At 54.0% G+C, this 26,618-nt stretch overlaps 1 protein-coding gene across 3 annotated transcripts in view; it reads left to right on the plus strand.

The window, feature by feature from the left end:
* ESRRB (estrogen related receptor beta) overlaps positions 1 to 19,982 on the plus strand; it is a 159,794-nt gene extending 139,812 nt beyond the window's left edge. For all 3 annotated transcript variants that reach the window (XM_045202035.3, XM_053928985.2, XM_024568219.4), the window contains exons 4-7: positions 2,374 to 2,484; positions 2,914 to 3,075; positions 11,824 to 12,093; positions 17,431 to 19,982. In XM_045202035.3, coding sequence (XP_045057970.1) covers positions 2,374 to 2,484; positions 2,914 to 3,075; positions 11,824 to 12,093; positions 17,431 to 17,675 — 788 coding nt within the window. In that variant the 3' untranslated portion in view covers positions 17,676 to 19,982. The remainder of the gene's footprint in view (positions 1 to 2,373; positions 2,485 to 2,913; positions 3,076 to 11,823; positions 12,094 to 17,430) is intronic.
* Positions 19,983 to 26,618: the final 6,636 nt, after the last annotated feature.

Below are 26,618 nucleotides of genomic sequence, written 5' to 3' on the forward strand. Positions count from 1 at the left end.
ACGCTTGTTGACAGCTGCCTGGGCCAGGCAGGCTGGGTGGGACGGGAGAGCTCATGAGTTGGCCCTTCCAGGAGAGAAAGTCAGTGAAGTGGGGAAGGGCCTCCTTCTGGACTCCATGGCAGACCCTGTCACATAGTAGGTGCTCCAGAAATGGGGTCTTCACGTCCCTCATGAGTGAAGGTTGGCATTTCCGCTCTTGGTCTCACCAGCTCTCCAAGGGGAAGCAGAGCTTGGTGGAGGGCTGGCTTCCCTTGGGCACGGGGGCGGCGGGAGCTGCTTCGTGGCTGTGACACAGGACGGGTACAGGAAAACTCTGCCAAATTGAACTTTTCCCCAAAAACCTTCAAGGGAGGATTCATGCTACCTGCGTTTGTGTACTTGCTCCTTGTGACCTCTCTGAAAGGCTGGGAGGGGTGAGGGGGCAAATGTGAGCTGAAGCTGTACCAGCTCATGTGTTTAGGATTTGTGCCAGATAGGATTCAGCTGTCCCCTTCAAGTTCCCAGGGAGTAATGGAAGTTGATTGACAGCCGCATCTGCTAGGATGCTGGAGGGCAGCACTTCTCAAACTCTCCCGTGCACGTGTATCACATTGTTAAAGTGCTGACTCTGATTCCTCGGGGGCCAGGCCTGAGGTTTTTGCATTTCTAACAATCTCCTGGACCATGCTGATGCTGCTGGCCCTGGACCACGCTTTGAGAAGGCAGGCAGCCCTCGGTGCCCCACCCACATCTACTCAGATCCTTCTGGCGTGCTGACCTGCCGACCTGCCACCTTGTGACTGCAGCTCTGCCTGGGCTTTCTCTGGCCTCCAGAGCCAGCTCAGCCAGGACCCAGGAAGTGCCAGTGACTGCGGGAGAGGTGGCCAAATGCCCCATGGCCCTCATCTGCGTCAGGGTAGGTGAGGCCTGGTCTGCACTGTGTCCTAGGGTCCCCAGTTGCCCAACAGCAGTAGCCTGTTCAGGAGCACACTTATCACAGCCTATCTTCCTGAGACGGCCCCCTCCAAATCAACTGCCTGCCTCGCGTCCTTGTCTCAGGGTTGCTCCTGGAGAACCCACTACCGAGGTATTCACTTGCAACCCACTCTGACCCTTGAAGCAAGAGGGGCGTTCATTGGAAGCCTATCTATCTGAGGAGGCCCGGGGACCACCCTCGGAAGCCAGAGGAGGACTGGGGGAGGCCCAGACAGCCCAGGCGCAGGAGATACAGTAACCAGGAGAGTCTGACCCAGGGCTGCCTGCTCCCCTGCTCCTGAGGCCACCACTGCTGCCCTCACCTGTCTTCACCCTCCCTCTGTCTTTGTGCCATTTGATTCTGATTCAAAGCCACTTGGCTCTGCCTGTGTCACCAGTCCATGTTCCATCTCCAGAGGGTGGAGAGAAGGAGGACCTGGACCACTTTGATACCCATAGTGTGGGGTAGGCCAGGCCCTCCAGCAGGATGACCCACAATAGGAGAGTTACCTTTAAATAGAAAGCAGGGTGGGAAGGAGGCTGCAAATGAAAATGCTGAGCAGTGACTGGCCCCCCAAAAGACAAGTCCCCTGGGTGGTCTACTGGGCTTGGTGTGCTCATAGCCTCCTCCTTGCCCTTGGGGAGGAGGCTGTGGGTGGAGCCCTTACCTGGAAGCAGGTGGATGGGCACTTCCACCTGAAAGTTCCTTTAGGGCCATTAGCATTAGCTTTCGCTCCTGGAAATGGGTGTCGGTGTGGAGTGGCCACACTGCTTTTGCACCTGCTGCTGAGATACTTCTAGGCATTGATTTTCCAGGTGTGGCCAGGGCCCCCTGCATCCCCATCCTGTGGGGACTTTGTGTAGTTGACCGACTCTAGATCTCTATCCGAATCTCAGAGGGTAGGATCCAGGAACTGACATTTGTAATGAGCACCTACCCAGGTGATTCTTAGGTGAAAGGTTTGGAAATCCTTGTTTTAAGGCTTTTGAGGCACCTGCCAGTGGCAGGTGTTCCTTTCCTCTCTTGGCCAGCTGACTCAGCCCTCCCTGGTAGATTCACAGCAGATCTGAAATAACACGTCTCCTTTCCCCAGCACGTGGAGGGGTGCTTTTGTTGCCCCTTCCCTTTTAGAGACAGAAAGACTCAGGAGCTGAAGGTTGCTTGGGATGGATTTCAGGAGGATGCTGAATCCAGAGAGGCAGGACCAGGCCCAGGGCAACTGGGATGGACCATTACTGTAGACAATTATTTTAGGAATGTCCAACCACCTGGCCTGAGGCCAGCCATGGGGCAGCTGCAAAAGGCCATCTGGATGTGGCCCAGAAAGACTCAGCCAGTGCTGAAATCCCAAGGTCAGTGCTAAAATCCCTGGTGATGCTGAACAATTCTTGAGACCTTTTCCCTTTCCTCCCCAACAGGTGTGCGCCTTGACCGGGTGCGTGGAGGCCGCCAGAAATACAAGCGACGGCTGGACTCGGAGAGCAGCCCATACCTGAGCTTACAGATTTCCCCTCCTGCTAAAAAGCCATGTGAGTGCCAGGGCAGTCCATGCCCCTGTTGCCGGCACCTGTATTGGAACGGCTGGTGCCCCTTGGGGAAATGCCATCTTTCCAGTGCTGGGTTATAGGATGATGTGGATCCTGGCAAGGTGGCATCAGTGCCCGGCATTGTGGTCAGGTACTTCAGAATGCTACCTTTCCATATGGGACACCCCAGTATGTGGTTCCAAAGGAAGCACAGTCCTAAGAGGGCCTGGGCCCCAGCACCTGGAATATGCCCCTCTAGCCACCCACTCAAAGCAGGTTCCTCTTGGGAGAATTCACCAGGGAGGGAAGATGACAGCTAGGTTTGACCTTCCTGGGTTCCTCTGTACCTGACTTTGCTTCCTGACCCACCCAGCCTCCGCCCCAGCCCCTCCCTCTTTCCAGGCTTTTACTTTCCCACTTTGGTCTTTGCAGTGACCAAGATTGTCTCCTACCTGCTGGTGGCTGAACCGGACAAGCTGTATGCCATGCCTCCTGCCGGCATGCCTGAGGGTGACATCAAGTCCCTGGCCACACTCTGTGACCTGGCAGACAGAGAGCTCGTGGTCATCATCGGCTGGGCCAAGCACATCCCAGGTGAGTCGCACAGGACCAGGGAGAAAGCGTAGCCAGGGACTCCCAGCCGCTGTCCCCGTGGCCAGCTGTGGTTCTGATGTTGGGGAGCCTGGAGCTCAGGAACCCTGTAAACTCTTGGCAAGCCTGTTTCCCTCTGGTTTCCTTTTCTCTCCGTGTGGGGTTGGAGGTGAGCTGGTGTTTGGAAGGTCTGGTAATGTTCCTCAACTGCTGGGGCCTTCAGAACTGGTTATCCTTCTAAGGGGTCATGACTGCATCTGCAATACGTGCTATTCAAACAGCATGTTCTTTGAATCCTTGAAGACCTAGAAGTAGAGTTTTTCTTGTCGACCTTGTTGGAAATACACTGGAAAGTAACGCAGAAGGTGGATTGGCCCTCTAGCTCCCTGTGAGAGGCAGGTGGGGTAGAACAATCAAGAACATGGTTTGGGAATCAGATCGGGACTCAACTTGCAACTTGCTAGCTGCGTAACCCTGGGCAGGCCCACACACTTCTGGTGGGCTGCACCACGAGGGTGAAATGTGGGCATGCGTGTGAGCAGTAGGCACATGCTAATATCAGCTGTGTGCTCACTGTTGCCATGTGCCCGATCTCTAGGGGAGGCCTGTCTCCTTATGTGGATTCTGTGATTTTACAGTCATTTGTGGCATGCAAAGTGGGTGTAGTAAACATGTTTCAGATGATAGGACTTTTCTTCATTGTGTGCGACCCCCAACCCTCTCTTTGCTTTTCTCGTTCTGGATAAATGGTGGGAGCTGATTTTTTATTCTGTTTTCATAGGCACTGATACCCACATATTTTATATCCCATACATGTTGGGGACCTTTCTAAAGTCTGTGCAGTTTATTCCTGTAAGGTTCTAACAAACTTGGCTTGTAGCGTGGTGGAGACATCCTGTAACCCTCTGGCAATGATTGACTGTGGTTTGGGTTCTTGCTAGCTATGTGGCACGGGGCACTTTGTCTTCTTGTCTGTAGGTCATTTTTTGTTGTGTGTGTGTGTTTGTCACGAGCTCCGAACATGAGCATAGCATACTATGAGCGTAGCGAAGGTGTCCTAGACTTAAATGCTAAGACCCACGGTGAGGAGAAAGCCCTTAGGTAGCACGTGTGCACGGCTTACAGGGAGGAGCCTTCCCACTGACAGGCTTGTAGAGGGAGCCTGCATGGTCAGAGGTGGTGCTGGTGTGGCTTAGCTGGTGGGGTGCCTAGAATTCCCACATTGGGGAATTCCTAGTGGCCCCAAGGCATGTCAACACAGGGTTGGGCTCCAGGGGATCTGGGCTGCAGAGCCCTTACTAAGGAGCTCAGCCTCTTGGGATTACACACTCAGTGGTTTTTGAATCTGTCCCGTGCTGGTTCAGCACAGGTGTGGGGTCAGGCCGCTGCTTAAGACACCTCAGCCCAGATTGCTCCACTAACCCAGGGCCAAATCGGGCACAGCTCCCCTGCACCCCGCCCTCATCGCACGCTCTTCTTTGGGGTTAGCAGATGCTGTATCCAAGCAATGGCTCAGGAGTGGCTCCTGGTGGTCTCCCCAGGTCACTGCTTTCCCCTTCTACCACCCCACCCCTGCCACACCTTCCAGAGGATAGAGTAGACCCAGGAGGCACTGTCTCCCTTGCCGCCCATCCCTTCTCCCATCCTGACTTCCCAGCTCCAACCCAGAGGGCATCGGGCAGAGCAGAATGGCTCCTGGGGACACAGGCCCTGGATTCAGGCAGCCCTGAGTCTGATCCCAGCTGTCCTTCCTGGTATTACAAGACGTTTCATTTCTCTGAGCTTCGGTGTCCTCTCTTGTGAAATGGGACTCAGAATAGAGCCCCCTCACCAGGGTGCAGGGAGGAGGTGGCACACTTAGCCCAGGCCCCGCCCGTGGCAGGGACCATGTGACCATTGTCACTGTTGCCGACAGTGGTAAACGCCTCCTTTCGCATCACCATGTCTCCTTGTCCAAAGCCGAATCCTTTTCTATTTAAAAACAAAGTAAACATAGGAGCTCACTTGTCTGCCTCAAATGCTAATTTGCCTATTTTGCATAAATGTACATGCTGAATTATTTGGGCCTGACCTTCTAATGTTTAAGGTAAAATTAATTAATAGAGTCTCCTGCCACTGCCTGTAAACCTCCTATTAAGGGCGATGACACATCAAGGGCCTGATATATTTAAACTAATCGACTTAATCCCCTCTCAGACTAGATGGAGAACTCACCCGAAGGCCCGCTCACCAGCCCCTAGAAGGAAAGAGAGTGCAAGAAAGACAGCAGGTTGAGTAGGAAGGATGCACGCCTGGGTCCCACCCTGGGACTTGTGTTGGTTCCTGTCTGTCTTGATTCCTGGACAGACAGAACGACTGGCTCCTTATGACTGCTCAAGAATAGAGCTTTGAAGGGGAGCCCAAGCCTCTGTCCTTCAGCAAAGGAAAGCCCATCTCAGGCCTCAGTATCCTCTAACCTCTAGTCCAGAACCCAGCACACAGAGGGGGCTTCATAGTTGCCTCTGCATGCTTTTACTGAGCATTAACTGTATGTAAGATCTCTTGCTAGTTGTGGCTGATACAAAGAATTAGATTGATTTCTCTCCCAAGCATCCCATTTGGGAATAAGATGGATAATTTAAAAAAAAACTTGGTCATAGAAAATTTTAAACAAAGGTAAGGTCAACGAGTATAATGCACTTGTGTGTATCCATTATCCTGAGTCAACAGGTGATAACTGTTTCAGTTCTACCCCCCACCATGTCCCTCTGTCTCTCATCCATGAGACAGACACTCAGCACACAGCAAGAGGAGGCCTGGGCGGGTTTAGAGGCAGGAGCGATGCCATGGGCGGCCAAGGGAGAGAGCAGAACCTGAGCTGGGCCTTCAGGGTTGAAGGGCAGCGGCCATGGAGGAAAGTCCGGAAGGGCAGTAGATGCCGTGAATACACGCTTTCACACACACACAGAAGCTGGAGTATTCGTGCAGGCACCGAGCAGCCCACTCAGCCAGAGGAAGGACCATTTCAGCACAAACTCACTCTCCGCACTCTGCTCCCTTTACCCACAGTGTTGAACACACGGGGTGGGTCCTGTGGGGAATTGGGCCTGATTGGGGTTTGCTCAGAATATCAGCCACTCTTTTGTTTCCGTCAGTCGGAAGTCCCGCTCGCCCAGGTGTTGGTTTCCCAAGTGTTGGGCTGCCCAGAGAACAAACCCACGTGTTTAGATTGTCCACCTCTTGTTTCCGGCGAGTGAGAGGTTAGACCAAGAGCGCTCGGCCTTTCGTAGACAGTGGGTGTCACTTGATGAATTGCAGCCTCCAGATATTATCAGCCCGTCATCCGCAACCCGGGTGGTCTCGAGGCTGTCCCAGCCAGGAGCGCATTCTCTGGCTGGCCCATGGGGGGTCGCCGGCGCCCCTGCCTGCTCCGGCCAACAGGTGCATGGCCTCTGCAGGGGAACCCCAGAGGCTTCCTCACACAGGGGTCCTAGGTGGCCCTGCTCCCAGGTAGCCACCAGCTGGCTCACATGGGAGAGAGAAGGATGCCAGCGGCCGGTGAATTATGGGCTGCCGAGTGACAGCAGCTGTGTCTGGAGTGGCCTCAGATCCTATAATTACATCTCCCTTTATTACCTCTGCTAATGGCCCTCCAGGTCGACAGAAACGATAATAAATTAACAGATTATGAACTCCACTTGCCACAAATTATGTGCTCTTTTTTTTTTTTTTAAACTCTAGGAGCTTGGGCTGTCAAATCACTGGGGGAGGGGGAGCTGGGGAAGAGCCTGAATGGTATTAGACCAGTCTGGGCAGATAAAGCAACTTTCTGGAAGCAGCAGAGCTCAGGGTGGGAGACCTGGGGAGAGAGGCCCAGGGGGCAGCCAGCTTGTGCAGCACCTGAAGGGGCCGGTGCCGTGGGGGCTCAGCCAGGCACAGGGACAGGGACAGCGCTGCACTCCAGGGGACACAGGCCACACCCAGCCTGTCCCAGAAGCCCCCTTGGTCCCAGAGTTGCTAATTACTTGATGGAGAAGGAGAAGACCCCAGAACAAAAGAGAAGCGAAGGGCGCTTTGCTGAAGGGCAGGGAGGAATGGCTCAGCCCCTTTGTTTGGTTTTAATAAGAGAAGAAACGTGAGCTTCCAGTAAAGTTGTTGGATGTGACAGAGGGGTGGAAGTTACAAGTTCCAAACCTCTCATCCTCCTTGTGCATCCATCCCTCTGGGAGTTTCCTGGACACGCACAACCATGGTGCACATGCGTGTGTGCGTGCGCGTCCCCGTCCCCTCCGTGGATCACACTATGACACTGCCCTGCGTCTTTCATTAAATTATACACCATAGTAGCACTTCCCATGTGCCAAGCAGTGTTCTCAGTGTTCCACACCTTAGCCCATTCAATTCAAACAACCCTATGAGGCCAGTGCTGCTCCTATTCCTCATTCACTGGCGAAGAAACTGTGGCACTGAGAGCTGGGCGGCCAGTGGTGGACAGAGCTGGGACTCTTAACAGGCAGAGGGCTCTGGCCTCTGTGCCCTTCACTCCTGCCCCTCCCCTGTGCTCCCAAGGACCTTTCGCATCCACATTGATTCTACCTCTTTCTTTTCTTTTTTTTTTTTTAAATTAATTAATTAATTTATTTATTTTTTATTTATTTATTTTTAATTTTTTTTTATTGTTATTCAATTACAGTTGTATGCCTTTTCTCTCCGTCCCTCCACCCCACCCCAGCTGAACCCACCTCCCTCCCCCCTCTCCACCCTCCCCCTTGGTTTTGTCCATGTGTCCTTTATAGTAGTTCCTGTAATCCCCTCTACCCACTGTCCCCGCCCCCACCCCCCACCCCCGTCCTGGCTATTGTTAGATTGTTCTTAACTTCAATGACTCTGGTTATATTTGGGCAAAAGACTTGAACAGACACTTCTCCAAGGAAGACATACAGAGGGCCCAGAGACATATGAAAAGATGCTCAGCATCACTAGCCATCAGAGAGATGCAAATTAAAACCACAATGAGGTATCATCTCACACCAGTCAGAATGGCCAACATAAACAAATCCACAAACAAATGTTGGAGAGGATGTGGAGAGAAGGATTCTACCTCTTTCTTTCCAGTGGCCTCTAACGTGCCATTCATTTAACTAACAATCATATTTGTATAACAATGGCATGCATTACATTAGTTACATTTTGGTTTCCTGCTTTGGGCCATTTCAAACGGATCCAACACACACCTTTGCACATTTATCTTTGTGTATTTAAGCATACTTTTCTTTCTAGGAGAAATTCTCAGCTGTGGAATTGCTGGGTTAAAGGGAGCATAACTTTCATTTTGGGCCTAATTTAATTTTCTTTGGATATCTTAAACACGGACAGGTTCAAAAGCCAAAAATAGACAAAAATGTATATACATAGAAGTCTCGTCTCCCACCCTATCCCCTCCCCCTTCTTCCTCCCAGAGGTAAGTTTTTAGTTCTCATTTTTCCTCCTAGTGTTTCTTGTGTCAAACATTGGAAAAGGTCAGACATTTCCCCCTTCCGCGCACCAATGAGAGCCGCCTATGTGTGCTGTCCAGCACTTTGCAGTGTGCATTTGGATTTTCAAAGCTATTTCCAGCTCCTCTGGAAGATGCTCCAGGAGGAAGAGAGAAGGCAGAGGCTGGATCTGCTACTCAGACCAGCCTGGCAGGGAGGCCTGGATACAGACCTCAGGGGTATATCCCCCGGTGGTGGCACAAAGCTCTTCAAGGAGCCATCTCCCTCCCTCCCCTCACCAGCCCTGCCCCTCCCCCCAGAGGGCAGGCCCGTCTCTGACCCAAAGGCAGCTAAATCCACGGTCTTATCTAAAGGACCAGGAGGGACTAAACAAGTTCTTTTGACACATTTTCTCATCACCTGGGAGTTGAGGCCTGGTGGCATTTGTCCGTTCTCTCCTCTGTGACCTGAATGTCTGTGGGGCACCTCCTTTGCACCAGGATGGGGACTCGGCAGTGGGGGCAGGAAGGGGACGGGGAGCTCAGGGGATGGGGAGCTCAGCGCACAGGGAGGACTCAGACACCAAGGCGTGTGCTGTCAGAGGCGCCTCGTCACCCTTCAGAGCTCAGCCCCAAAGTCTTCTCCTCTGCAAAGCCTCCCCAGACTCTCCTTTGGGCCACATACCCCCACTGTGTCTTCTCAGAGCCCTCCACCTTCCTCAGGTTGTAACTTCACAGCCACACATGGTACCACGTGTGCCTTTCCCTCTCGCCTGTGGGCTCTTGAAGGCAGGCCTCAATTCTGGTTTGAGCTCACCTGTCCCCAGTGCCTTGCCCAGGGCCTGGCACTTAGTAGTAAATGGTTGTTGAATGAATGGAGGGGCCAAAGCACGCTATTCACCTTCTTCCAGGCACTGCACCTGTGTGGTTAGCCTCACAGGGCCTTTTCTCCTCTGTTTGCAGAAGCCTGGCTCTTACCTCACCCTCCCTCTCTGCCACTCCATTTCAGCTGTCTGCTAATTTCCCCCATCCACCCCGGACATCTTTCCCCCCATTCTGTCTGCTTTCAGACCCCCACCCCCAGTGCCATCCCACACTCCCCTACACACACACACACACACACACACACACACCCCCGCACGGGCTGGCTGATTGGTATCTGTTAATTAATGTCGCCCAAGGCCTCTCGTGCTCAGAAGCCCGATAAGGGAAATTGGATGTCCATTTCTATCTATCTCTTATTACCTCCCGGCTCTCCCCACCACCATGGGCAGCCACACATGGCCTCCCACCCTGGGATCTGGACAGCACACGCACACCTGACCCTCTGTGCCACAGCCTGTCCCCTGAGAAGGTGCATCAGGCTTGCCCCTGTTGTCTGTGTCATTGATCCAGCTGTTTCGTCCGTCCCCCCCACCCCCCAGATGCCAGCAGCTAGGTGTCTGTCCAAGGCCCAGGCTGTGCAGACTGGGCTCAGGAACAGTGGTGATTGGATGGACAGGGAAAGGGCAGCCTGCCAAGGAGAGGGGGCTCTAGCCCCAGGAGGGGCCCCTATAGACAGACACTCACAAACCTGTTGGAAGACAGGGAGGGACAGCGGTTTTTAGAGATAAAGGACAGCAGACAAGCATGGGATAGGGTCTATCTCCAAGGAAGCCCAGAGCGATGGGCCAGTCCAGAAGCTCGGGACCGCCCCAGACCTCCAGTCCCAAGCGGAGAAGGGAGCCATACCAATAACATGCTAACAACGTCAGTAACCGTAGTGACCACTACAACTGTCACCACAGTCTGGCTCGGGTTGGCTGAGCACCAGCCGTGTGTGGGATCGGCGCTCAGTGCTTCCACTCCCCCTGTCTCCGTCCTTACAGCGCCCACTGCACCCAGGCAGGGTTACGGTCACGGTCGGCAATGAGAGATGAGTCCTACATAATTCCTTCTTTCAGGACGTCCCCAAATTCTCATTGCTGTGACACAGGGTGCAAATGGCTTTGTGGATACTTTTCCTGCTTTCAGCGTATCTGGCATGGTCAGAGCCGGAACCAAGCACTGACGTCGCCACCTGTGTTTAGTGACCAGCTGTTTGAAAAGCAGTTTTCTCCCTCCATCTCTCTCTCGCTCCCTCCCTCCTTTCTTCCTATCTCCCTCTTTCTTGTATATCGAGATGTATTGACTTTGCACAGAACGCAGTTCCGATATATCGTTCTCCTTTTGCAGATGTAGACTCTCATCTCGTCGATAACAATAACAGTAAGAGCTCCGTAACTGGGTTGCATGTTCTATCACCACTGGCTCATTCAGACCGCACAGCGACGCTCTGAAGCTACTGTAATAATGGCCCCAGTTACAGCCTTTTCACAGATGAGGAAGCTGAGGTTTGGAGAAGCTGTGCACTTTCCCAAGGTCTGCCCACAGCTAGTACAAGGGCAGTCGGGATGCAAGCCTGGCCACCTTTAGAACGCACTGCCCAAGACAGTGTTACAATTCTGGAGCCATCCCTATGCCCAGCCTTCTTTCACTCCCGGAGTCAGCCTCCTTGCCTGCAGGGAGGGGGCCTCCCATGAGTCCAGGCTCATGGGATGCAGGACTGCTGGGTCATCGTTAAATGGAGAGTAATGGTCCGGGCAGCAGGGGTCTGACCCCAGGGAGGACAGGTGGCCCGGTGACAAAGTGCCCCCTGACCCTGGGGTCTTCTGAGCATTTTGTAGCCCCAGGCTGTGGCCACAGGAGGTCACTGCCAGAAACAGCTGAGTCCTCACTCCTGGTTGGGCCCTGCATCTCTGCACAGCTGAGATTCTGCACCGAGGATCGAGCATCACTCTAAAACACCAAATCCTTCCCTGGCTTGAGCAGAGAGGGGAGCCTGGACACTCCCCAGACTGGAGGGGACCCTGGTCTGCCACCTCGTAATTCTACTATGAATTCAATAACCCCTTACATTACAAATGCATTTAACTAATCACACAGCTTCTCCAGACCTTCGAAAAATACCAGAGAACAGTAATAATGATAATAACAAGTCAAACAGCCTCTCCAGAACTTTGAAAAACACCAGAGAACTAACAGTAATAATGCTAATAACAAGTGTCAACATTGACTGAGCTTTCGTTATGTCTTTCCCATGAAATCCACATCTGACTCATTCTCCAAGGGAAGGACGATGAATCCCGAAGGTACAGGGGGCGGGACAGGTTCCAGAGGTGCCTGGACACCCCCACCCTCATCCTGCCCTCCAGCCAGCCCCAGGGGGCCCTGGCCCACCACTTGGCCCTGGCTGCCCTCCTCGCCCGCTCTTCCCACAGGCTTCTCGAACCTCTCTCTGGGGGACCAGATGAGCCTGCTGCAGAGCGCCTGGATGGAGATCCTCATCCTGGGCATCGTGTACCGCTCGCTGCCCTACGACGACAAGCTGGTGTATGCGGAGGACTACATCATGGACGAGGAGCACTCGCGCCTCACGGGGCTTCTGGAGCTCTACCGGGCCATCCTGCAGCTGGTGCGCAGGTACAAGAAGCTCAAGGTGGAGAAGGAGGAGTTTGTGACACTCAAGGCCCTGGCCCTGGCCAACTCAGGTAATGGCGGGCTTGGGACCCGTGGGCAGGTCTTTGAGATGTCTTCTCAGCCTGTTAGTGGGACGGTGTGAGGATGCCGGGGCTTCTTGTCACCAAAGATTGCACAAGGGGGGTGTCTGGGGTTAAAAGGACAGTGATGAAGGCCAGCATGGGCTGAGCATTTCCTAAGCCCCGACCTGCAGGGTGCCCTGCTGGGCCCTTGATCTCCAGACTGGCCCACAGGTTAAGGACCCAGATTTCAGAGCCGGGTTCCTGAGAGTCAAATCCTGTTTCTTTCCCTCGGGCAGGTTGCTTCACTCTGTGCCTCAGTTTCTTCATCTTTCCATTAAATGGAAACAATAAACAGTTCCCTACCCCACAAGACTGTGGAAGGGATTTATTCCTATATAATTATATTGTGCTGACAACATTCCTGGCCACAGTAAGTACTCACCCTGTTAAATAAATTTAGCTATGAACTTATTTTGTTCTCACAGCTATGCTAGGAGCAAAGTTCTTATCATTTTAAACCCATGTTACAGATGTGGAAACTGAGGCTTAGAAGGGTGAAGCAAATTGTCCAGGGCCACACAGAGCGAGGAGTCAAACCAAGGTCCTGTGCTTGAAAATCACCCTGAGTTTATGCCCAGTCCTTGAATCTCACAACCAAATTGCCTGGGCCCGAGACAGAACACCTTCCCCACTGAGTTGTTTAGAGTCTGGTGTTCGAAAGGAGGCCTCACTCCATTTCTTCAGCTCCCAGCAGCTTCTGGGAGAGGGGCCCGCGCAGGGGAATGAGCTTAGATCTAATCTGTGTCTGCACTTGGCGTCCGCGGGATGTAGGGTTCCCTGCCGGGATGCAGAAGGGCAAGACCGGCACAGTCCCTGTCCCAAGGACTGTCAGCATGCACACGTGTGGTTCTGCTGCAAGACAGCACATTGACCTAACTGTTCAAGTCTGAGTCAGCTCGACCCAAGTGGGAGCAGTGTGACCTTGGACAATGCGGCCATCTTCCATAGCTCTGTCCTTCTGTGTGACATGGGGATATCCCAGTACCTCCTCCGAGCGCTTTTGTATCAAATGATCAATGGAACATAAAGTGCTTAGCCAGTGCCCGGCCTAGAGGAAATGTTCCATAAATGTTCGTTGTTATCTTTATTATTAGTATCAGAGGAAACAAAGTGTTACCAGCGCCCAGAAGAGGGAAAGCTGGCTCCCAGATGGAGGCAGTACAAATAGAGCAGCCAGCTGGTTTGCTTGATACTACTATACTTTTCCTGAAAGTCCCATATCCCAGGAAACCTCAGTCCCTGGCTCACCAGGTTGGTTGGTCCCTGTAACAAAGGGCTTCATAGAGCATGCAGAGATGCTGCTGATGCCCATCAGACCCCCCTTCCTGGGCCAGCTGCTAAGTTTTGTGGCTAACAGCTCACAGTTGCCCCCTTCACCAGAGACCTCCCTCACCTGCCTGGCCAGGAGGGTTGTCTGCCCCACTCACCCCTGGCACCTTCAGCCCATGGTGAACCCACATAGGGGAACAAAGGGCAGAATTCCTGGCAGGGAGGGGTCAGCTAGAAGGCAAGGCTGCATCCTTACCTTGCAGGCCCCCACCCTTGCCCGTCCCCATCCACCTCTCTTCCGTTCTCCTGAAAGCATGCCCTCCACAAACTCCATGGCCCCAACCCCTGTCTCAGCCCCCACTTCTGGGGAAGCATTTAGTAGTGAACTACTGCAAAATAATAACTAACATGCCGCACGCTTCTATAGAGATGATTTATTTACACCCTGAGCGGCCCACAGCGCAGTGCATGTTTTGCTGGAGGATGCTCACGCTGTTGGGGCCTTTAGTGCAGTTTGAGATGGAGGGAATATGCAGATGGTGTATAGAGCTCCATATACTGCTCTACCCCTGTGCAGCTTCCCTTATGATGAACGTCTTGCATCGTGTGATAATTTGCTACAATTAAGGAGCCAGTATTGATACATTGTTATTAACAAAAGTCCATAGTTGCCATCAGGGCTTTTACTCTGTGCGGTGTATGGTGTATGCGGCTAGAAGTTTTGACAAATACGTGATGATGGTGCTGCGTCGTACCGCACCACACAGAGCAGCTGCACCGTCCTCGCAATCCCCTCCACTCGCCTCCTCACAGGGCAGCACCTGAAGCGGCATTGCAGGGGGCTGGGAGTTTGGAGGGGCATGGGAGGAAAGGGGACCCAGTGAAAGCAGAGGACCCTGGGTGGCCAGGTGAGACAGCAAGGCTGGCAGCCTTGGGGGGCCCGTGCTCGATTCTGCGTTCCCCTGACCTCTTCACACCAGACCCCCCTGGGAGGAGAGAGTGAAGGAAGGGAAGCCACTCCACTGTCCCCTTCATCTCACCCCTCAACACCTTTCAGATGGCTCTTCAGCCCGGCCAGCTGCTCTTGCCTTGGTCTCAGCACATACGGACACGTACAGACATACAGATAAGCATGCACACATGCAGATGCTCACACATGTACACATGTACTAATATACACATACACTCACGGATAGGCGCACACACCACCTGGGGACTGACGGTGGTTTGGTGACATGAGCCCATCAGGACCTTCTACTAGCATCAGGCTTTGCCTAAAAAACACGCTTGGTCGTGTGAGCTAAGTTCCAGGAGCCTGGACTTTTGCCCCAGTGGCATCTTCCAAGCCGTCCTGCCTCTCATGTGCAGGTTCAAGCAGCTCAGGGCGGAGAAGGAGTTTGTGATGCTCAAGGCCCGGGCTGCATAGTGGAGCAGCCGGCTGCAGGCAGAAGCAGGGAAAGGACAGGCCTGTTTGGGGGTCAGGCTAGAAAAGCAGTGTGGGGTCAGAGAGGCTCCCAGGCGGTAGAGGGATTGGCTTGTAACAGGGTCAGTATAGGGAACCGTGAAAGATTGGGCGGGGCTGGGGTAGTGACCTGTCCCCAGCAGTAAGGTAGGAAAGTCACCCAGGCAGACAGAGTGTGTTAGGGGCCAGGGGCTCATTGCCATGGTCCTGGTGGCAGCCCCAACAGCTACTGTGAGTACCACTGCTGAGGTTGAGCGGACAGGACAGGCCCACTCAGATGCGGTTCAGGGGGCTGACAATAGGCAGAAGGGTGAAGTGCATCAGAGACAGGCCGTGGCCCTAAAGCCTGCCCCCTGGGGAGTCTACTGGCCGAGTTTCACCCCTTGTCCCTCTCCAAGGCTCCCTGACAGCAGAAAAAAAAAATCATAGCCATTGATTTTGTAATTAACAGTTTATCAATGCCATCGATACAGACGCACTGATGGATTGCAAAGAAATTAGTCTTGCAATGTTATTTTATTTCATTTTTGGTCGAAAGCAGCTGCCAATTTCAGCCTCCTTGGGGAGGGTGGGGGCTGGGGAGAGGAAGCTGGTAGGAGGCAGGGAGTCTGGGTGGCCAGGCCCCTGCCTTACAGGCACCCACACATCTTAAATTCACACTCCAGGAACAGTTGGGAGAGTAGGAATGGAGCCAGGCTCCCCTGCAACTGGCAAAGAAGGAGTCCTCGCTACCCGGCAACCAGGAGCCGAAACACGGGGAGGGGTCCTGGGTCTGGGGGCAGTAACGTCCCAGCCCTGCAAGGGCTCTCGCCCCCAGTGGGAATCCTCTCAACGACGGTAATGATAACGCTCATTATGTGCCTACTTACTGCCTGGTACCGTGCTATTTCATTCAACCCTCACCACCACTCTGACGTGTGCACTCTTGTTTGCTCCACTTCAAAGACCGGAGGCAGTCTCAGAGAGCCCAAGTAACGTGGCCAAAGGCACTCGGCAGCTGAGACTCCAGAGTCTTATCTACCTCGTCCGACTGCGATCCTAACCAAGAGAAAGAGGCAGGGCTCTTGAAGGCACAGGCTGCCCACCTGTAGACCCAGGTCACCCCGGAGACCCAGGAGGTCAGGGGATGGTTATTGGTGCAGCTGCCCTTGGCAGTCTGGTGTCTAAACCCACCCAACTGCTCTGCTCTTTTGAGTGATTCAGGAGACTTGCCCAGCCTTCCTTGGAGACACACTCAGAGCTTCAAGCTGATTTGATTCACATGCACCCTCCCTCTCCCACCTTTGGCAGGTGCTGGGTGCTGCAGTCCAGGGTGGCCGCTCAGGAACCTTAGGGAGTGTCAGAAGAGAGCTGGTTATCTTCCCTGAGGCCAGGGAGTGGGTTCCAGGAGATTCCCTTTGCTTCAGCTCAGACCTAACTATAACCCAGCTGTCAGCGTCTCCTGCCCTGCTGAGATTTTGATAAATTTCATTTGAACCCCCAATTCATGGCCTGAGTCCAAAGCCCTCCCCAGGATTTTAGATCACCAGGGTCCCTGCCAACAGCTACCTTCCTCACCGTGCCCCATGTGCCCAGCCATGCTGTCTCAGTACTGCCTGTGTTCCCCACCACGGGGCACCCAAATGCAGAGCTTGCCTCTGTGTCTGTGACTGTACTCTCTAGCCAGCATTTTGTGGGGTTAGTGATTGCAGTGAAGGCTTGAGCTGGTGCCTGGCAGCAGTGGCAATAGCAGTGATGATGCTGCTGCTGATGATGATGGAGATGGCCATGTTGGTGGTGGTGGTGATGATGGTGGTGAGTGATGATGGTCATGATGGCGGCGGTGGTGGTGGTGATGATGGCGGTGGTGGTGGTGGTGGTGACGGTGGTGGTGGTGGTGGTGGTGGTCGTTGTGATGGTGGTAGTGGTGATGATGATGGTGATGATGGTGGTCATGATGGTGATGGTGGTGATGATGATGGTGGTGGTGGTGGGTGATGATGGTGGTGGTGGTGGGTGATGATGGTGATGATGGTAGTGGTGGTGGTGGTGGTGGTGGTGGTGGTGGTTATGGTGGTGGTGATACCACTAGCTGGGCACTTACTTTGTACTGTTTTGAGCCCTTGATCTATATTAATTCATTTAAACTCTTGAGGTAGGTATGGCTATTATCTCATTTCACAAATGGGGAAAATGGAGCACAGGGACGTTAAATAACTTGTCTAATAGCAAGTGAGGGATGCAGGATGCCACCTGCACCAGTCCACCCAGTGCCTGCAGGGCACTTACAGGCCTGCTCATGTTCGAGCCCTCCAGTTTCCACTTCTGTCTTTGGCGGTTTCTCAAGAACTGTCCTCCACAGGCAGAGATCTCTTACTCCCTGGGTCCAACCCCTAGCTTTGTCATTAGCCTCTGCAACCTCAGACTGGCGGCCCAGCCCCTCTGAGCCTTGGTTTCCCTCTCTAAAGTGAGGACTTGGACAGCTCCAAAGCGGAGCCCAGGGACCCTTGGCGGCCCCCAGCCCCATGGCAGCGATCTCCGCCCAGAGCCACTGATGCTCCCCCTTGTGCTCACAGATTCCATGTACATCGAAGACCTGGAGGCGGTCCAAAAGCTGCAGGACCTGCTGCACGAGGCACTGCAGGACTACGAGCTGAGCCAGCGCCACGCGGAGCCGCGGAGGACGGGCCAGCTGCTGCTGACGCTGCCCCTGCTGAGGCAGACGGCCGCCAAGGCCGTACAGCACTTCTACAGCATCAAACTGCAGGGCAAAGTGCCCATGCACAAACTCTTCCTGGAGATGCTGGAGGCCAAGGTCTGACGGCCTAGGACACAGGCAGACTCCCACCTGTGGACAGACAAATGGACGGCCCAATGCAGAGACCTCCACAGCCACCAGCCTCGCCCTTCCAGCCCTGTGTCATGGCCTTGGGCAGTCCCAGAAGAAGGGGCTTCCTGCTTCCCGGCTGTGTGCAGAGTCCTGGGTGCTGTGGGGCAGGGGAAAGGGGTTGGGGGCGGGGTGTGGGCTCATCTGAAACTGGCTTTTTCTTTGGTATGTTTTTCCTTCTCCATGGGCAGTGCTGACACCTGGGCCAGGGCTGACTTCCCTGACACTGGAGACCACCGAGGAAGGGCCCCCTCTCCCCACCGGACCACCAAGAGGCAGCTTGAACAGTTCCTGGCCCCACCCCCACCCCTGGCCTGGTGGGCAGTGCTAGGGCCCAGAACTCAGGCACACTCAGGTTGGATACCACCTGGTGGCGCTCCTTCTCAGAGGGCAGGTACTCCCTCCCAGAAGCCCTGCCTACTATATGGTTCCCGTGGTCCCTCAAGAGGCCCTACGCCTTCAACAGTCCAGCGGAGCCCCTCCTTCCACACTTTCCCTCAGCTCCGCACACACCCAGCTCCTGGGGGGACTCACCTTCAGGACAGTAGCTGCAAGAACTCGCACATTTTCATGGACACCCCAGAGCTCAGTGCCCCCCACCTGCCTGTCCTCCTCCTCCTCTATACCCCCAGGAGACCCCCTGCTACTTCCTGCCCCCCCCGAGAGCTCACTCGGACTGTGCTTCTGCTAGCCATGATGGCCAGGGACTGTAGCTGGAATTATGCTGGCTCACCGAAGAGCTGCCCAGAGCCCCCCTTTCTCCTTGCTTTCCCCTCCCTCTGTCAACCTTCAGGGCAGGTCCAGAGCAGGTGTTCTGTGGGAGGTGGAGGATGTGGAGGGCCCTGGCCCCACCCAGGGCACCTGGGCACTCGGATTCCAGGCCAGGAGGATCTGGGCAGAGTGGGGAGAGGCCCAAACCAATCTTTGCTGAGCACAGAAAAGCCCAGAAGCAGAGATAAGCAGACAGGGGAAACCTGAAGACAGGGAGCTCAGTGGAGGCCACCGACCTCCGTGACCCATCCTGCTTCCACGGGCAGTGGACACCTGGACACCCCCTCCCCGCATGGTGCGCACAGGTGGCTGAGGGCACCTTGGAGGCTCTCCCAAGGATGGAAGAGGCCCTTCCCAGCAGCCACCTTCTAAAGCAAGCATCAGAGCCACCCCACCTGGGACATTTTTCACCTGGGACATATGCACACCCTTTCTAACCCAACCTCCCATCACCTGGAGAGGCAGGCAGATCCCTGCCACCCCTCACTAGGACACTAGAAGGCCAGGGGCCCTTTTCCACTGCCTCCTGGGCTTTCCAGGGCCGGGGGCTGTTGCTGGCTCTGCCTCCCTGTCTCTCCAGACAGACACCAGCTCTCCAGGCAGGAGGGCTGGCTGATGTCCTCACACAGGAAACATCAAGGGCCCCAGTGATGTGTGCCCCCCCTCCACTCCCCTTTGGCTGCGGGGAAACCAAGGCCACAGTCACTTGACAGTCAGCACTGGAATTACAATCGATCCAGGATGCTGCATCCGTAGCTCTGTGTGGGTCCCCATTGTCCCTGGTCTGGGAGGGCACCTCCTCAGCATCAAGGAACTGGGGCAAAGCCCAAATCCAACCTAACCTTGAGTGGCCGTGCCCGGGGTCTGAACTGGAGAGCTCTCGGCGAGAGAACCTGGGGCCTGCCTCTCCCTGGGCTGTGTGCTGCAGGCGGTGGGGCAGAGGGTGGCGTCTCATACCCGGCTGCCCCACTCGGTGCAGTGTCACTTCTGCGCAAGCATGAGGGCCGCATGGCAGGGCTTGTGTCCACTGGCATTTGCAGTCCATCTTTTCCAAGAAAAGCCTCTCTGGCTACCGGTGCAACAACTGGCCTGGAGCGGGTGGGTGTTCTGTACACAGGGCAGCTTTGCCTCACTGCACCTGGCATCAGAGTCCCTTTCTAGCAGCAGGCGCGGAGGGCCTGAGGGCTTGGTGCCAATGAGGTGGATGCTGCTGATGCTTTTACTCTTAAAAAAGCTCTTAGAGCAACAGGAAGTGTATGGGTAACAATGGGAACTGCGCTCTGTGGGAGAGGTCCTGGAGCACAGAGATGGAGCCACAGATCTTCAGAGAGCCTGTGTAGGGGCCCACTCCTTGGTTGGAAGCCCCTCCAGCTCTGGGCCCTCCCTGGGAGGAGGGTGGCCCTGGCTTAGTGGGGGGATGGTGAAGTGAGGAGAGGTTAGGACACCCTGCCCCTCCCCCCCCCAAATAAACAGTACAGAACTCAAGTTTTACCCCCAAATCTGCTGTTCCTGGAAAATCTGTAAAGCAGAAATAGCCCGTGTCAGTTGTATCCTCATGGTGCAGGTCACTGAAATGAACCAAGAAATAAAGTGTACAAATCCAACCATGGAGAAGGTGGTTGTGGCTGGGTTTTGTTTGGTCCCCGTGTCCCCACCCGTGCTAAACCTTCCAGACTGGTTTTGCCACACTTGAACCTTGAAAGAGGCACCCAGGTTTTGCACACAGGAAAACTCGACTACCTCCCAGGGCACAACGGAAGAGCCCAGGAGGAGGCTGTCAAAACCAGAGTGGGGTGCGGGGTGGAAGGCCACGACAAGGGCTTAGAGGAGCTGGAATCTGCACGCACCCCTGTGTCAGGGGCCACCCTCCCCTCCAGCCGCTCCCCTCCCCTGTGCAGATGGGAGAAGTGCCAGGGCAGGAGTGGGGGGCAGCCTGGGGGTGTGGTGGCCCACCTGTAGCAGGAAGACAGGGGGCCCTGCCCATGGAACAGCACCAAAGAAAAGCACTATGTGGAAAGATTGTTTTATTTTCTAATAATGATAATGTGGCTGGGATGGCTTCTTAAATGTATATATTTTTAAAAATGGCAGCCCCTCATTGCATCACCCACCTGTACGGATTTCCTCCTCTGTATGTGTCTCCCAGAGACCCCCATGTAAATGCATCCTCCGAGGATTCTCCAGTCCTGGTCCCATGTATCTGGAATCTAATAAATAAGGAACGGCCTGTTGGAGAATTTCTTCACACGTTCTCTTTCAGGCTGGCTGCCCCCTGGTCTCAGGCCCGTGCTAGGAGAGGCCGTGGGGAGAGCCAGCTCAGCCCCAGTTCCCTGGGCATTCAAGCATGTTCAGCAGCAAAACTCAGGAATGCAACTTGAGAAGTAGCTTGGTGCCTGAGAAACCCTGTCCTGCTTTTTATACTTGGAACAGTAACGGTGAGGCACTCTGTTGTCTTCATTATTGTCAGGGACACCGAACATCAAATGTATGAGAACCTAAAGCACTTCATTAGCCATTCCAACCCCAGTGTCTGGCGGTCGGAGGCCTGCCTTCCTTTTTACAGGAGATGGGGGGAGGGGGGAGTGGTCTGTAGAGACCTTTTTTCCTACTTACTTTTTCCAGGAAATTGGTTTCACTTCTGCAGACATCCCTCCCTTGCCAGCCCAAATGCCCAGTCCATCTGTGCAAAGATCCCTTTGGCAGCTGTCACAAGGCAAAGCTAAGGCACTGGGGTGCTCACTTGGGTACTGAAGAGTCTCTCCCACCTCCCCTGTGGAGAAGAGGGACAACCAGAGCCTCCCACCCCCTCCTCTCACCGACAGACATGACAATCCCCTGTGACTGAGCTTGGAACAAGGCTAAGACGGGGGCCAACAAAAAGGAGGGGCCAGCCTGTCCCCATCACAAGGCCCCTCATTAAATACATGCCCCCAAGAAAGCCCCAATGCCACATTCATTGCCCAGCTACTCACTTCCAAAGAAACAACAGTCCAGCAAAACACAAAAGAACTAAAAGTGACCCAAGCCCTCACCCTGCGCATTGTCGATATCACCAGCGGGGTGTTACATTATTAATGCACAGCCAGGCTTCATCACAAACCACTTTCTTCGTCCCTCTCTCCCAAGTAGCAGCGGCTCCTGGACACCTCTCTCTCGAGCATCTCCACACCGCCTCCCGCTCTCCCTAACTCAGCCTCCATAGGCGCCCCTTCTCGGCCCTTCTCGCCGGGATCCGGCTCGTTGTTATCTAGATCAGCTCAGCCTCTTAGCTCCTTTCCATTTTTCTGCACAAGCTGAAGAGTCAGAAGCTGATCCTGTAAGCCAAGTCTCTTCTTTAGCAAAGGCTGCGGCACACGGGTGGTGGGCGAACCCTCGCTACCCCATTTATTTCATGTTACCTATGTTGCACATTCACTTTCCCCCAAAGAACAGACACCACCTGGAACCCCAGACAGCTGTCCCTTTCCTGGACTGAGGCTTCGGCGTGCAAAGGGACTGTAGTTCCACAGAGCCAGGACATGCCCTTCCAGTTCACCTCCAGCCTCAAAGGCTGGCCATTGTTTTAAGTCTTATTTCAGCAAACACCCAGAAAGGCAAATCTTTTCCGATCCAAGGTGTGCTCTGTCTCCTTAGCCCTCGCTTTCCCGACTGACCCCAGTCACTCTAGCCCACCCTTTACTCTCTCATTCCTCACCTGGCACGGGGCTAGATTTGGGGGCATAGTGGGCACTCCCAGCTAAGTAGAGAATAGACATCAAACTAGCGGTTTATGAGGGTATTTTAAATAGGAGACTTTCAGCGGCATATGGGGGTGTGTGACAAAGGAACCAATCTGGCCTTTAGGTAGGAAAGGGCTGTGCAAGAAAACCATCCTGTGGATGCAGGTGGAGGCTGCGACCTGTAGGGGCGGATGAAACCAGGTGGTGCTGGGGGATGGCATTGCAGGGAGAGAGAGAGCTGTTGAGGAACAGAGAGAGGGAGAGACAGGGAGGCCGATGTGCTCCAGGCTTGCTCAAGAAACTGGAAAAAGACTGCTGATTGGTTGGTTGGTGGCAGAGGGGAGGAAGAAGAGGCTGGAAATTGGAGGGGTCCAATGGCACAGGGCTTGGTTGGCCTTGATAAGAACATTGCTCTCTTTCCCAGAACAAGCGGGAAGCCCTGGCAGAGTTTTAAGAAGGGGAGGGACATGGTCAGATCTGTCTCTCCCAGCTAGAGACAGTGGGTCAAGCCTTCTGTCCTCCATGGATCTGCTACCAGGCTGCAGCATGAGCTGCGGATTCAGACTGGCCTGGGCTCGGAAACCCCTGCTCTGCCCTTACTCACACCGCAGCCCAGGGCCAGGCCCCTCCCTCCCCACTGGCACAAGGCAGCCGACCATGCCCTGAAAAGATGCTAACAGGTTATAACAAGTGGCTGCCAGCTACCCCCTAGACATTTCACACACTGTCCCATTCATTCCTCACACAGAAGGTTTGATGTAAATGCTACTGCCTTCATTTCACGGAAGGCTAAAGCTCGGAAAGGTTAATCAGCTTGTTTAAGGTCACAGAGCCCAGGTTGGAGCCCACATCTGTAGGTGTCCAATTCCAGTCTTTTAACTGACGTTTCAGTCTGGCCATCTAACGGGCCAGACACATGGTAGGCACTCCACAAAGTCCAGTCCTTTCCACACCCGCCTCCCACTGCAGAGAACCACACGGCCTCACAGGAGCCAGATGTCTGCTGCTGCCCCTGCCAGGGCCAGCGTGTGGCCCGTCCAGCCGGACAGGAGGAGGAGAAGGGAGCATGAATAAGCACCATGGTGTCCCGCTGATGACGTGCGCTATTGCAGAGGAGCCTCGGGAGGGGCACTGCTATATGCCAGTTTGGTGGCTAAGTGACTTGAACCAAAGTCACGCCCCTTGCCGATAACTGAGCTGCGACAACCCTACTGGCCCTCAGGCCACATTAGTGGGAGCAAAATTCCGGGGACAGCCTGCCTTATTCCTTCCTGCTTGTCTTTGAAGAAAACAAATCATCCTAACATTATGGGTCAATGTTAGGGTGACGTTTTTATCATATTCCTAAGGTCCCTGCGGGGAAGTCTTAGACTCATTAGGAGGAAATTCTCCTCTGTGTGTTCAGAGGTCACAAGTTAGAAGAAATCCTGTGTCCCCAGACAAAACATGGAGGATCTAAGGGGTATCTTGGGCTTGTGTCTTGAGAGGGGGAGGGGACAGGGATGTCCAAAGCACGTATTTTGGGTCCCTCCAACCACGTCTCATAGGTGGCTGGTTTTGGCTAACGTTCCTCTTCTAGCCACAGGTCTCCTGCCAGGTGCGCATGGGGAGGGGCACCAGTGTCAGGCACAGAAGTGAGAGCTGAGTGACCCCTGTCTGGCCCGGGTCAAACTGGGGTTACTACCATGGAGGTGGGTTGGGGTGGGGAGTGAGCAGGAGGCCAGTAGAGAAGAGGGATCTGGGACAGATGTGGTGGGAAGTGCCAAAAAGAAAGAATTTGACTCAGAGGAAATATTCCTGGAAGGAGACAAAGCTCCCCCAGCTTCCTCTGGAAATTGCTTTGTTTAAAATGCAAAGTGCAGATGTGTTTAGATGACATCTCAGCATCCATCACCCTATGCAAATGCCGACCCTGGGGAAGAGCAGCCCCTGTAAGTCACTCGGATCCCCTAATCGAGTGTGTGTGCTGATGGCAGGCCAAGGGACAGGCAGGAGCGGTGACAGCTCACCACCCAGGAGAGGGGCTTGACAAGGGGAGGTGGGGGAGGGAGCCCAGCCCTGGGGGTTGGATTGTTGGGCCCACATCTGTGCCAGCGGCAGGGATGAGCTCAGCCACCTGCATCCCCACCCCTCGAAGGCTAGCTGCTCTGGGACGGGGCTGCAGCGTGCGGGCTGCGGGAGACCACTGAAGGACAGAGCTCTAAACGAGGGCCTGCCCTGTCTGGCTCAAGGACAGTGAACTAAACCCTTCTGGGAGCAGCAGGATGCCCCTTGCCCCAACACCGCCCCTGGGAAACTGGGGAAATTGAATACCTGGTTGCGGTGGGCTGGGCTCTTAAACTCAAGTCTTCCATCTGATTGATCGATCACCAAACCATAGCTTTCCACCTGGTATCCCGGACTGGGCCAGTCTACCTTCAGTGACAAAAACTTAACGTCCGGGTAGGATTTCCAGATAAAACCCAATATGCCCAGTTAAATTTGAATTTCCGATAAACAAGGAATAATGTTTAGTCTAAGTGCGTCCCAAATATTGCTTGGGGTTATTCCTTGTTTATCTGAAATTCAAACTTACCTGGGTGTCCTATATTTCCATTTGCTAAATCTGGCAACCCGACACCCCAGGCAATCCATTGCATTTTTTTGGCAACTATCCAGTCACTGTGTTGGGGATGGAGCCCGCCTCTGCTTTCCTTTTTTTACCCACCTCACCTCCATCCTAGCTCTGCCTCTGGGCCACACTCGGAGATTCTGCTTCCCTCCCTTTATCTTACCCCGGTTACTCCCTACCTCCAACCACCAACAAGCCTCTTGCAGCACAACTCCATCTTAGCCTCAGTCTGCGGTCCTTGACCCTGGGGATGACGGCTCAGCCTGGCCGTCCGCTCCACTACAGACACATTCTTCCTCACTCATTCCTGTACTCAGCAGGTGTCTGTTGAGCTCCTGCTGTGTCTGGCAAGACAGGTGTGGCCCCTGGTCCCCTGGAGCTTACACACTAGTTGGGATAGACAGATTTTTTTTTTAAAGAAGCAGCTAATAAACTAATGGCAAATGTGAGGAGTAAAGAAGCTGAGGTGTACACTCATGGGGAGGGAACCTACTTCCGCTGGGATGGCTGGGGACAGCCACCCTGAAGAAGGGACGTTTAAGCCAAGTTCTGAAAGATGAGAAAATGCTAACCATGCAAATAGAGGAACCACCCTATGCAAAGGTCCTGGGGTGAGGCCAACTCTCAGCAGGGGCCTTAATGTTAGACAGCTCTTTTATTTCTCAGAAATTTTATATTTTAATTTATAACTTTAATTTATCCTTGGAGGAGATTCCAAATTCCAGTAATCTTAAGGTCCCAAGCCAATTGCAGCCTGTAGCAGGTGACCTCACCTCCTGATTCTCTAAGAAAATGGAGCCAACGCAGCTTCCTTTTACCACCAAGTTTCCCCGCATAGGTGCACAGCTGTGTCTTCCTCTCCACTGTTCTTGAAATTAGACGTGTTCTGACTTCCCTCCACTGCCGGACTTTTTCCGTCTTGACTGCCCCACCAGCTCCCTTTGGGCCTTTGCTTCAGCAGCTGTTTCCTCTCTCCTGTACCTTCAACCTTCCCGTCTCATTGGCTCCTCCCCTTTCACCTTCAAACCAGCTCAGATATGACGGCTTCTCTTCCAGCGATGACTTCATCTCTTTCTTTGCATTCTCAGCCATTATTTCTCCAGATGTTTGGTGTTCTCATTGTCACCCTCACCACACGCTGTTTAACCCTGCCCTCTGTCTCCCACCCTCTGCCACCCAGCTAGCGCTGCCTTTCCCAGACTTTCCGAACGTGTGCTTCTTCGACCTCACTGTCTGAGCATGCCTGTGTTTGGCTGCCTAGGACTTTGTGGTTATTTCCTTGCTAGAATACAAGGTCCTTGAAGTCAGGAACTTGTCTTGTGTTTTAACACCCAAAGTCCCAAGCACATTACTTTGTCGAGGACTTTTTCAACAAATGTTTCATTCAATTGGGGTGTCCCTTGGGGTTCTGGGAACCAATATGGGAGAGTCTGCTCTGGGGTAAATACGAGAGGGCTCCCCTCAGTGGTGGGGGTGGGGACAGGCAAGATGAGGAGGTTGGAGCTGAGGTGGGAGTTGGGAGAGAGTGAGAAGGAAGGGGAACAGGAGGAGGGTGCCAGCTTCTACAAGAGGATGATGAATGATAACAGCACTGGGAACAAAACCAAACATCCCTCATGCTGTCAGAGCAACGCAGCCCGTACACTCGAAGGCACGGGCACCAGGCAGTGCCTTGCTCTCTGAAGAGCCATAGGCTCTCAGACCCCTCTGCTCAGAGTCAACAGCCCCATCCATCTTCCTTGGGGTGTCTTCTGACCCTGGGGAGAGATGGGTATT

The sequence above is a fragment of the Desmodus rotundus genome, chromosome 7, assembly GCF_022682495.2.
Source record: "Desmodus rotundus isolate HL8 chromosome 7, HLdesRot8A.1, whole genome shotgun sequence".
NCBI lineage: Eukaryota > Metazoa > Chordata > Mammalia > Chiroptera > Phyllostomidae > Desmodus > Desmodus rotundus.